This window comes from Puccinia triticina, chromosome 14A (genome assembly GCF_026914185.1).
Source record: "Puccinia triticina chromosome 14A, complete sequence".
Classification (NCBI taxonomy): Eukaryota; Fungi; Basidiomycota; class Pucciniomycetes; order Pucciniales; family Pucciniaceae; genus Puccinia; species Puccinia triticina.
In genome coordinates, this window is record NC_070571.1 from 3,443,661 (window position 1) to 3,455,781 (window position 12,121).

Consider the following 12,121-nt stretch of genomic DNA (forward strand, 5'->3'; position numbering starts at 1 on the left):
TGGGCGGCACGGGCAGAGGATGAAGGGCGTGGAGAGGCCAATGCACAGGATGACTGAGCCACAATGGGATGGTGCCCGGTGGTGGATTAGCCTGACTCCGAGTTGAGGATCAAATACCAGTGGATATACATATCCACCGGGGCTGGTAAAGCACCGGGGAGATGGGGAGGGCCGGGGCAGAGCCCCTAGCCTAGGACCCCCTGTTACATGCCAATTGTATTGTGTAATAGAGCGGTAGCGCATTGGCGCACTCAATACTCCAGTCTGACATTGGATGTATCGCAGCGGCGGGCCTTTACATAGAGGGAAAATTACACTGTAACATAGCGGGCAGCAATTACGCTACTGTTACGCCGTAACGGCAATATATTAAGATACATTACACGTCAATACAAATACATGTATTGTAATGGTTACATTGTTGCAAGTGGTTGGTTGCCTTAAGAGTTTATCCCTAGAGCCCACTGTAGCACGCAGGCTACAGGATGATGAGAGGTGGGTCTGTGGCGGAGCAAAAGCTACACGCGGCTCTAACAAAATGGAGAGAAAGAGCTTGTATGGATTTCCACTCAAAAAGACGGATGGGTGGGAAACAGAAAACAAAAGGGAGGCCCTAATATGAGGGCCACCAACAGGAAGGAAACAAGAACAAACAGGAAGGCCGTTGAGTGTACAGGCATGGAGGTGCGTACAGATGACGTGCCTGGTATGACACAGGAGAGAAATGAACTAGACATACCTAGAAGAAACAACCCCTTCTGCGTAGTACGCAAGGGCTTTGGCATCTCTAATTTCTGGCTTGTAAAACAGTGCGCCCATAGTATGGGCACCTGTTGCGTAACCTCTTGTAGCACGGCTACACCACGGATTGTAAAGATGTTTTGATGAGGCTCACCACAGCATGGAAGCTAGAGAGAGGAGTTTGACGGCATTCTAAGGCAAGCAGCGGAGATGGCAGGAGTTAGCGTGAGAGTGGAGCTTGGCAGATGACATGCCTGTGTGTATAGCGCTTGGCGGATGACAAGTGTGTGTATAACGCTTGGCAGATGACAAGTGTGTGTGTGTGAACGGAGTTAGGGGATGGCATGCGTGGGAGGTGGGCGGAAGATATCTTTTAGTTCTCTTCCTTTTCTCTATAGAACCACGGTGGGGGAGGGAGGATTCATCATCATACTCCCCACAGACTCTCTTCTTACGGTTTTACTTTACTTTGAAGATTTTTGTGCTTCTTTTAGTTTGCGTATGTTGCGGACTTGCTTTATGTGTCACAGTTGTGCTTACTTTACGGCTGTTTTGTTGCGGTTTTGCGGAGTTATCTTATTTATGCAGCTGAGTTTTATTTTACGGTTTACCTCTGCGGAGCTTTATTATTTTACGCGCTTTAATGCATTTATCCAACTGAGAGCCCTACAGCGTGGCAAAGCTGTGGAGCAGAGTGCCTCCAGATCACCCAACTTTACCCGGGAATCATCTTGGAGCGGCAAAATCCTGCCAATTCTACGCAGTGGCCACTTTTGTTCACCACACCGCTGCACCGCCGCCTTCTTCCTGTTGTCGGGATGCTCCAGCAGCCAGCAAACCAGCAGTCAATTTGGATCGCCGTTCTCCAGCAGACCAGCCTCATGAGGCAATCCCAACGCCCGTTGCGCCTCCACCTTCCCCCCATCATCCGGATGCTACAGCAGCCCGCAACCCAGGTGCCAATCCAGATCCCCTTCCTCCAGCAGACTGGCCTGAAGAGGCAATACCAACGCCTGCTGCGCCACCACCTTCTCTGAATCATCTGAATGCTCCAGCAGCCAATTTGGATTGCCGTCCTCCAGCAGACCGGCCTGAAGAGGTCATCCCAAAGCCCGCTGTGCAGCCATCTTCCCCCCAGTCATCTGGATGCTCCAGCAGCCAATTTAGATTGCCATCCTCCAGCACACCGGCCTCAAGAGTCAATCCCAACGCCCGCTGTGACACTGCCTTCTTCCCATCATTCAGATGCTTCAGCAGCCAACTCCAATTGCCATCCTCCAGCAGACCAGCCTGAAGAAGTGATCCCAACCCCCCGCTGCGCCTCCATCTTCACGACATCGTTTGGATACTTTGGCAGCCAACTCCAATCACCATCCTCCAGCAGACCAGCCTCAAGATTTGTTGTCACCCGCGGCGGCATTACCATTATCTTCCTCTCTGCCTCCCAGCCTTCTCCCTCACAAAAGGCCACTTCAACCCACCAAGGTGAGATGCCACTACATAATTTTTGGGCTGAAAATCTAACTCAACAAGTCAATTTTTCATTATTTCATTCATGTAGGATGAATTGACATATCCAAGTACACACCAGAAACCCTTCCATTCACCACCTGTCCCTATTTAACCAGCTTCGCTAATGAAACAGAAGAATTCCAAGCATAGGATGGAATTTGCCATTGTTCTCAATACTTCTTATCACTTCAAGGATAATTAGATTTCCCAAAAAAAATACTCAAAGTTTGAGGTTGGGAAAATCATTGAAAAAAAATCATTCTGTACTGAAAACAATGCAAACTGAGCGTGCTCAGCCAAAAAAAAAAAAATGTGTCAGACTGAGTAAAAAACAAGGGGCACATTTTTGGGGTGATTTGTTGGATGGGCCTGCACAAGGCCCGCATGGGCCCGTAACAGGCCCATTGGGCCCGATGAAAAAGTAGTATTTGTTTGGAATTCCCATGCTCTGCTAAAATGTGAAATGGGTCAAACTGAATAAAAAACATGGGGGTACATTTTTGGGGAGTTTTTTGGATGGGCCTGAATGAGGCCCACATGGCCCCCACAAAGCCTACTGGGCCCATTGAAAGAGTAGCCTTGGTTAAGAAAGCATATGCTCAGCTAAGAAATAAAATGTGTCAGACTGAGTAAAAACCCTAGGGGCATATTGTTGGGGAGGCTTTTTGAATGGGCCTGCATCAGGCCTGTACGGGCCAACAGGGTTCCAAGGAAAAGGAAAGGGCCTGGACATACATTCGGTGAGTGCACAAATGTCATACAGATGTCAGAAGCCCTTCAATATCTTCTGTTGATTAGTGGTCAATTGGTGCTGCTCTGAAACATCATATGGGCATTCTTAACCAAGACTACTTCTGGGTTGGCCGAACCAGCTTTGGGTGGGCCCTGACGGGCCTGATGCAGGTCTGTCAATAAGCCCTGCCCAAAAGTGTGGCCCCATGTTTTTTAGTCAGGTTGACACATTTTTGTTTCTTAGCTGAGCATAGGCATTCTTGACCAAGGCTACTCTTTCAATGGGCCATGTGGGCCACATTCAGGCCCGTCCAAAAAATCTCCCCAAAAATGTACCCCCATGTTTTTTATTCAGTTTGACCCATTTCACATTTCAGCAGAGCATGGGAATTCCAAATAAATACTACTTTTCAATGGGCCCAACGGGCCTGTTAGGGGCCCATGCAGGCCTTGTGCAGGCCCATCCAACAAATCACCCCAAAAGTGTGCCCCATTGTTTTTTACTCAGTCTGACACATTTTTATTTTTTTGGCTGAGCACGCTCAGTTTGCATTTTTTTTCAGTACAGAGTGAGTTTTTTTTCAATGATTTTCCCAACCTCAAACTTTGAGTAATTGTTTTGGGAAATTTAATTATCCTTGAAGTGTGTAAATCCAGGTTCTCTTCTTTCCCTGAAGAATCTGAGGACTTCAAGCTCTTGGCTAGCCAGTAACAAGTTTGTTGGCTTAGATCTCTGTGCCCACGCTGTAAGACTCAAAAGTGGTTGCAAAACCTTGTTGCTGAATGGAGAAGGGGATGATGGAGGTGCAAACTCTGCTCTTCTATACTATCAGATAACAAGACCCACCAAGCTAAGCTTGGCAAGTTTTAATCAAGTGATAGGTCTGGTTTCCAGATGAAGTTGTTTGATGACAGGTGTGTGAAAGATGAGAGAGTTTATGAGGAGTGGAAAGGGTGAAAGTTGACTTGATGTTTCTGGTGGGGATTGAACACAGGTCCTTGTAGGGTGATATATAGAGTTGAGAAGAGTGCCTAGGCTGAGAAGGATATGTATCTCAGTTGGGAGTTGAACCAGGAACCGGGTAACTTGTGACAGGTATGTGATATGTCAAGAAAGAGATATGAGAGTGAGCTCAGTGGTTATTGCAGATAAGAGGGATGATATGGTATGTTATAAAAGTGTAACAATGATGATAATGGCTAAAGGGTGATATCTGTATAACTGGTGGGTACTGAACTGACGGAAAAACAACTGGGGGGAGAGAGCTCCTTATATAGACAAATGTGAGGGATTTTAGCTACAAGGGGGACCCTGGATGAGGGATTAAAGAACCTGGGACTGAATTTCAGAGCAAAAAGACCAAAAACTAAGAGAATGGGATGTAAGAAAAACAATAGAGGACATAAGGGAAAAGAGAAGATAAAGAAACAAACCCTGAGACAGATGGCTACACCACGGAGCGCGGTCAACACAGCAACAACGCAATAAATTGCGCCGGCGCGCCCCCCCCCCCCATTGCCACCAAAGAAGTTTGGTGGCCGACCTGATGTCTCTGCGCGGGAGGCCGTCAACGCCGCGGTTGGCACTGCCTCCCGCGCAGGCCACCAGGAAAATTTTCATGTCAACTGGGGGCAGGTGACGTGAAGGCATCTCCAGTCTGGTCTCCATTCCAACTCCACTCTGAAAATCAGCCCACCACTTGTACTGCTCATTCCAATGAGCAGGTTCATTCATGTTCAGCTCACTTCATGCTCATATTCTGCTCAGAAAACGTATGTAAATGTATATGTACATATGTACATAAATGAGCTGTGCTTTGGGATTGCCGGATTCACACGCACGCGTGTAGTCTGACGCCTTGGCCCTTGCACCCATCTGGGGTGCACCTGCTCCCGGAGGACCCGCTCGGCTAACCTCTCCTCCCTTACGGACACTTCTTGGCCCTTGGGATCCCTCTCAGGGGACCTCAAGCCAATGCAAGGCTGTGAGGAGGGGGATCCCTAGTGGACTGGGGAACACACCTCCCCAACCCTCACACAGGAGTCTTGGAGTCCCCCTCCCGGGTTCTCGGGACTCCTTGGGCGCCGCAACATAGCGCCGAGCCTGTGAGTAGGAACAAGACGGCTCCCGCCGCAGGTTTGAGTGTACATAACCGCTAAGCACAGGCGGCGAGCTAGGCTAACATAATCCCCTTGTTTCAGGGGCCGGAGGAGCCTCTGAATCGCTCCGCGGGAGGGTCCCGGCGGTGTTTCACCCGCCTCCCTCTGAAACAAGGGGCTTGTGTTAAGCTAGGGCGGCAAGCATGCACAGTGCACCTGCCCTGCCAGGAGGCCGCCCCGCCGCGTTTAGGTCAGAGTGGACTCAATGGCTAGTACAAATGGCCATCCAAGTGAGTCTCCTCTGCCTGGTGGCCAGTATCAACCGGCCATCCAGTGAGCCCCTGCTGGATGATGGTGTGTACCGGCCATCGAGCGAAGCCGAGCCCCTGCTTGATGGGCGGTGTGTACCGGCCATTGAGCGGAGGGGAGCCTCTGCTTGATGGCGGTGTGTACCGGCCATTGAGCGGAGGGGAGCCCCTGCTGGATTGCGGTGTGTACCAGCCATCGAGCGGAGCCAAGCCCCTGCTTGATGGCCGGTGTGTACCCGCCATCAAGCGGAGGGGAGCCCCTGCTGGATGGCGGTGTCAATGGCCACACAATGGCTCGGGGAAGACTTGCTCTCAAGGTGTAAATACATACATATCCTTGCAGCCCCCTGAAGCTGAACAAAAGTCTGAACTCAAACATTCGAGCTCAGGAGTTCAGCAATGTTGGTGGATGAGTGGACTCAGTCTTACTCACCCACCCCCAATGCGCAAATGAGTAAAGAAATACATTGCACAGAGTCGTGCTGAAGTTGTGGCAGAGTCTCAGCCTGTGTTCCTTCATGTCACCTGCCCCCAGTTGACATGAATTTTTTCCTGGTGGGCCTTGCGTCAGCGTCCGCTGTTGGCATTTCTTTTGCGTTGGGCCCGCGCAGAGGCATGCTGTTGGCATTTCTTTTGCGTTGGGCCCCCGCAAGAGATAGCTGCATTCGGCAACGCCTGCGCAATCAATTTGTGTCGGCGCATCAATGACGCAGGCGTTGCGCAATTGCCACTGTTGGCTTGACTTGCAGAAGGGTGCTTGCTGTCAGCACAACCCCGAAGTCAAGCAGAGCAATGTGAGTTAAAAAAAGAATCCACCCGGTTTTCTTTTCAGAAAAACCCGCCGGATGATCTTGTATCTGCAAAACGCACAGGGAACCCGGAAAGACATTGTCCGGGCTTGACAGATGGAAAAAGAACATGCTGGCAATTATCCAACGGGTTTTCTTTTTCAGGAAAACCCGCGGATTTGATTTATTGCTAGGAAGAGAGCCTTGTTGGCTTTCTTTTTCAGGAAAACCGACATGACTGAAACACACTGCGGGTTTTCTTTTTCAGGAAAACCCGCAGGATTGGAGTAGAGAAAATGGGACATTTGAGATGACAGTGTGGGGGAAAAGAACAGAGTTACAAGAAAAAAGTGAATCACTATTTGGCGGCGGCGGCAGTGACGGCGGCGTCGGCAAGGGCGTCACAGACGTTGTTGAGAGTCGGGACAGTGAAATCTGCCTTTGGGATGTCGGCAACACCAGGAAAAAAAAGTAGTCACTTGATGGCAAGTGACATGACACAGCTTTGTTTTCAGCTCCAACACTGCTCCAATGCTGCTCCTCTCCACCAGCACATCTAGGGCTCACATTACAGGTGTCAGGATCAAAGCACTCAATGTGACAAAAACAGATGGTGCTCAGCTTTGGCCCTGGCCCAGCTTATGTTCAGCTTTTACCCTGGCTCAGCTGATGTTCAGCTTTTACCCTGGCTCAGCTGATGATCAGTTTTTCCCCTGGATCAGCTGATGCTCAGTTGTTTCCCTGGCCCAGCTGATGCTCAGCTTTAGCACCAGCCACCTGATGATCATCTTTGGCCCTGGCACAGCTGATGCTCAGCCTTGGCTGTGGCTCATCTGATGCTCAGCTTTGGCCCTAGCCTAGCTGATTTTCAGCTCTGGTTCTGTCCAAGCTGATTCCCATCTTTTTCTCTGGCCTGGCTCAGCTGATACTCAGCAAGCTGAGCATCAGCTGGCCAGCTGGCCCAGTACTGGGTCAAAGCTGAGCATCAGCTGGGACAGGACTAGGAAAAGGCTGAGCAAGGACTGCTACAAAGCTGAGCATCAGCTGCGCCAGGACTAGTACAAAGCTGAGCATCACCTGGGCAAGGACTATTCAAAAGGCTTTCTTCCAATTCTAAGAGTGAGCTGCGTGAAAAAGCTGAGTATGAGCTGGGCAAAAAAGCTGAGTATGAGCTGGGTACCAAAGAACAGAACTGAGGATCAGTTGGGCTCATCAAAAACTGAACAGGACCTCCTTGGTAAATTTTGTAAATTGAGGAGATGGTTGGGAGATTGGGGTAGATAGTGGATAGATATTGGATAGATGGTGGGTAGGTGGCTGGAGCTGGTGTGATGTCACTTGTCATAAACTGACTATTTTATTTTCCTGGTGCAAAGTTTCTCAAATGAGAAAACAAGGTGTGGTCCTTGTCCAAGACAAGCTGCGCATGTCTTGAGTCAGAGAGAAAATAGTAAGGGTCAGTAAGAGAGAACATGGTTGACCAAAAGGAAATAAAAAACTTACTGTCGTTGAAACTCAATGGAAGAGCCTTGGAGAATGCCAAGGCGCTCGTCAATCTCAAGCCACTGGGAGGTCTTCTTTGATTTGTGGACGTAGCAGTGAACCATCACTAAGCAAGCATAGCTCACTCGAATTCGCATCGCCCAATTGTTGTCCACTTGAGCTTGTATTTCACTTGCGGTCATTTTTTTGCCCCGTGGCGGGAGGTCTCGGTAGATCTGAATGGAGGGCACAAAGAAGAACCCATGTTAGTTAGTAGATACAAGTCATAAAGAATGCTAAACTAATACTTACAGCAGTGAGCAGCGCATGCCAATTGGGAACGGCTCCCTTGATAGAAACCCGCTGGGTTTCAAGGCAGTTTGTCAGAAGCTGCTCAAATGAATGTTAATGTTAGTCTGTTCGAATGAAAGTTAGGTGATATTTAGCTTACCAAGGCCCGCAAGCTGCTTCATTGATGCTTGAGGAGCTCGCCGACTGTCTCCCAATAGTGTTCAAGCGCCGCCGGGTCATCTTGAAGCTGCGCGGCAGGCAAATGGTCCTCCTTCCAATTGGCTGGTTGCTGCTCAATGGCATCCTGAAGGGCTCCATTCTCTAGTCAACAACCAGCGAAAAAAAATGAAACAGACTTACAAAGGTGAGAAAATATAAGGTCCTGGGGAGGGTACCATTGCGATGTGGGTTGTTTGAATACGCCTCAAGCGCCAGGTTCATCAAGATGATGTAAGCACGAGTTTGCACAAAGTCCTGAAAAAGAGTTGTGGTTAGCCAGGAGGTTGCATAACGGTATGTAGGACAATGGAATAGTGGAGAAGAAAACTACTTACCTTGAATCGGTCATTGTAAACGTGTTCAGCGACCAAGGGCGAGCGTGCAGCAAGGGAGAGCTGATGAAACGCCGCTAGGGCGAATATCACGTTGGCATGTCTAGCTTTGGGAGTGCACTGGTTAAGCAGAGAAAATAATCAGGGAGTTAGCTTGCGATTGACATGGAAGCGACTTCAAATGGGTAGGATGGAGTTTGAGATATGTAGGAAACAATTGACTTACCTTGCTTGTTAATAAAGCAATTGACAAGTGCTCCGGGTTAAGCTTCAACTTGGATTGAAGCATGGCACACACTTCATCAAGGTTAGGATCACCAACAGGGATAAGCTGTTGATCCGATTCCATGGTCTGATTGGCAAGGGAGGCAGGTAATTGATCAGACATTTGCGCATCAAGCTTGGCTTCCCCAGAAACAAAGAGTTCGTTGGGGCAATCACTTCTAATGGAGCAGAAGGGACACCAGCCGGGCGTGGAATGGTACTTGGAAGCAAGGGCAGATGATCTCGAACGCCCTGGAAAAGATTGAGGGGGTCATCCAAGCCACCATGGATGATGTCATTCATGGTCACGGCCATGAGGAGGGGCAAAAGGGGAGATGGATCAGAGTGGCGATCAAGGATGGGAGACAAGTGGGTGTATTTCTTGGAAGGAAGGGAGGAGGGAGGACGGACTTGGACAGAAATGGGGGTGGTTTTATACCTTCAAGTCCGTGCAGATGTTGATCTGCATTCCATGCAAGATCTGGTTGGATGACCGACAATTCAATGACACAAATAGGGTCCGCTGTTTTTTCGGGCTGATTGTGGGGCTGACGCAAGCTGGAGTTGGGATGATCAAGGGAGTCAAGCTGACGCAAATTGGAGTCGGGATGATTGAGGGAGTTGGGCTGACGCAAATTGGGGTTGGGATGATCGAGGGAGTTGGGCTGACAGAGGCTGGGTTTGGGACCATCAAGGGAGTTGGGCTGACGCAAGCTGGGTCAGCTGGCTGTCCGGGTGAAAGGCAACTTGTTCAGGACCAACATGGTGCATTCTGAATCGACCAAAAATAAAAAGAGAAGGTAAGAACCGTGGTGAGAACGATTGTAGATGTGAGCAAGCGCTGGGAATTTTTTTTGTCTTTTTTTATCAAAACAGAAGGAAGAAAAAAAAAACTTACTTGTTTGCTTGTTTTTTGGAACAGACTTTGTGAATAGGCCTGGACTAAGCGGCAATAATTACCTCCGTTGGTTATGCAAAGGACGGACTACAACTAACCGGAGAAAGCATTGTCTTGGCCCCCGACATCAAGTTCTTGTGCATGCAGAAGAAGAATGCCGGGATGCAGAGTTGTCTCGGAGGGCAGCACGTGACGCCTTGTATCGGGAACCAATGGTGGCTGCTGATCCGGTTCACCTGGAGCCGGTAATCCAAGAAGATCAAGGTCCTGCTGGGGACAACATACAGGAAGAAGAAATTGACAAAATTCAAAATGAGGACGTACTGCAGTTTCTGTTTGAGGAGCCGGAGTCGGATGATGAGGAAGGAGAGTTGAACTGGATCAATATGATTGGCATTGCGATTGGGCAAATTAACGCAGAGCCAGAGGAGACCAGACTAGAAGCTTTGAATCCGCTATCACGCTGTGAAGAAGCTATAATAAAAAATTTAAAGCCAGACAATTCAGCCTGGTACCCGTTTCCAAATCAAGAGGTAAGGAACTGGAATCTAAAAGCAGAATTATAAAAAAAGACTTACCAAGACATGAATTCTCTTCATAGTACCTCGTCGGGTTGCTTCTGATTGGATACTTACACAAAATCATATTGCGGGATATGTACCACCAAGTCCGCGTCATATTCACTTTGTACCACGTCAAGCTACCTCGATAGGAGGCCTTGCAGAAGATGCGGGAAAATGTTTGAAAGCTGTTTGATTGTAATATTATTGAAAAGGAAACGGTTTTTAATCAGCCAGTGTTTGGTTTAAATCTGAAGGATTTAATAAAGGACGTGAGCACTTACCTTGTTGTCTATTTGGCCGGCGAATTAAGCTGAATCTTCATTGTTGTTGGTTGTCAACAGGATTTGATGAATCCACTGGTTGTGCCGCACCTCGACTTTCTGCCAGAAGAGGCGCACGGGCGCAATATTTACAAACTTTCTCAATCTGCCAAATGGCTCAAACACTTCAACCCAGACCTTCGAGTCCAGATGGTGGAATCTAACAAAAGACATTTCTATCTCTTCGAACCTATTCAATTAAAAAATTTAGAAATTATAATCCCAGTCTTCTTCCACACTGAGAATGGTGCAGTCTTCGCCAGATGCTTCAAACCAACGTTAAAGTCCAATTTAAATCACACTCAAATCAAAATCTGTGCTGCGGCCAACCCCACTGAAATTTCTTATGACAATGCGGCTTTGCAAACCATCTGTGTTGATAATCTTTCTCTGGTCTATGACAAAATCACGTTGAAAAATGGATTAAAATTATTTGATTGCTGCGGGAAAAAAATCATCAGTGAGGATTTAATGAAATTTCATTGAAACACTGTTTTACTCACGCACCTTTTCTCTGTCTTTGTTTTAACTTTTTTTAAAAAAGCAGAAGATGGTTCAGAAACTTCTTTTCCAAATGAGTGGAGAAAAAAAGCCGGCGGAAAAGTATTAAGAAATGTTCCCATCACTTTATACTCAGACAACACGTCCGGAAACAAATCGAAAAAATGGAATAAACATATATCTTATTATTTTACGCTTTCCGGATTGCCGCCAAAAATTTCAAATCAGCAATTTAATTGTCATTTTCTTTGCACAACCAATATCACGGGACCGTTGGAGCTTGGAGAAATGGTTGTTGAGCAATTAAAGTACAATTTTTCTCTGTTTTAAATTTTCACGGTTGTATTCATTATACTCATTGCCTTTTTTTCTTTCCTTTTTAATTTTTTTGCGCCTGATCAGTGACATGGCCACCAATGGATTTAGCGCGTATGATAGTACAATTGGCAAAGAAGTGCACGTTATGACCAGCATGCTCTGCTTTTTAGGCGATTCTCCAATGCACACCAAAATTACCAACACCCACGTCCCTGGAAATTCTCTTAATTCCTGCCGATGTTGTGTTTTAAATTCCGCCCAGCTACAAGACAGAAAGAAAATGCCTTATGTGGCAAAATTTTTGCAGAAGAACTTACACGGCGCAAATGTATTTTCTGTTGTTCTTTTATTTCCTTTTTAAAAATAAACTCTGATGTTTTTTTATCCTTTCTTTGTTTTTTTAAACACAGTGCCCAAATAACCTGCGCACTATGGAAAAAACCGTTGAAAATTCCAAAAAACTCTGGGAGTGCGCCAAGGAACCGTCTATGAACTTGGACAAGTACAACTTCAAATCCGCGGAGCTAGCTGTTTGAGATAAAATCAATTTAAAATTTGCCAAACAACTTTTCAACTTTGAAGAGGAAAAAATCGCCATACTCCAAGAAGAAGAAGAGCTGCCGCGGCACATGGATCAAGCTGTTCCTCAAGTCCTTGTGGATATGGAGAAAAATGAGCCGGATAAAATGTTCAATCAATTTTTGCGGTTGAAAGGTTTTTATTCAGCTTTTTTGTTTTATTTTAATCTCTAT

At 47.3% G+C, this 12,121-nt stretch overlaps 1 protein-coding gene across 1 annotated transcript; it reads left to right on the top strand.

Moving 5' to 3' along the window:
- Positions 1–11,649: 11,649 nt before the first annotated feature.
- PtA15_14A321 (uncharacterized protein) lies at positions 11,650–11,905 on the top strand (the record flags this gene model as incomplete). The annotated part of the gene is made up of 2 exons (XM_053163025.1): positions 11,650–11,697; positions 11,780–11,905. The coding sequence occupies 2 exons, from the start codon at positions 11,650–11,652 to the stop codon at positions 11,903–11,905; spliced, it is 174 nt and encodes a 57-aa protein (XP_053026992.1).
- Positions 11,906–12,121: the final 216 nt, after the last annotated feature.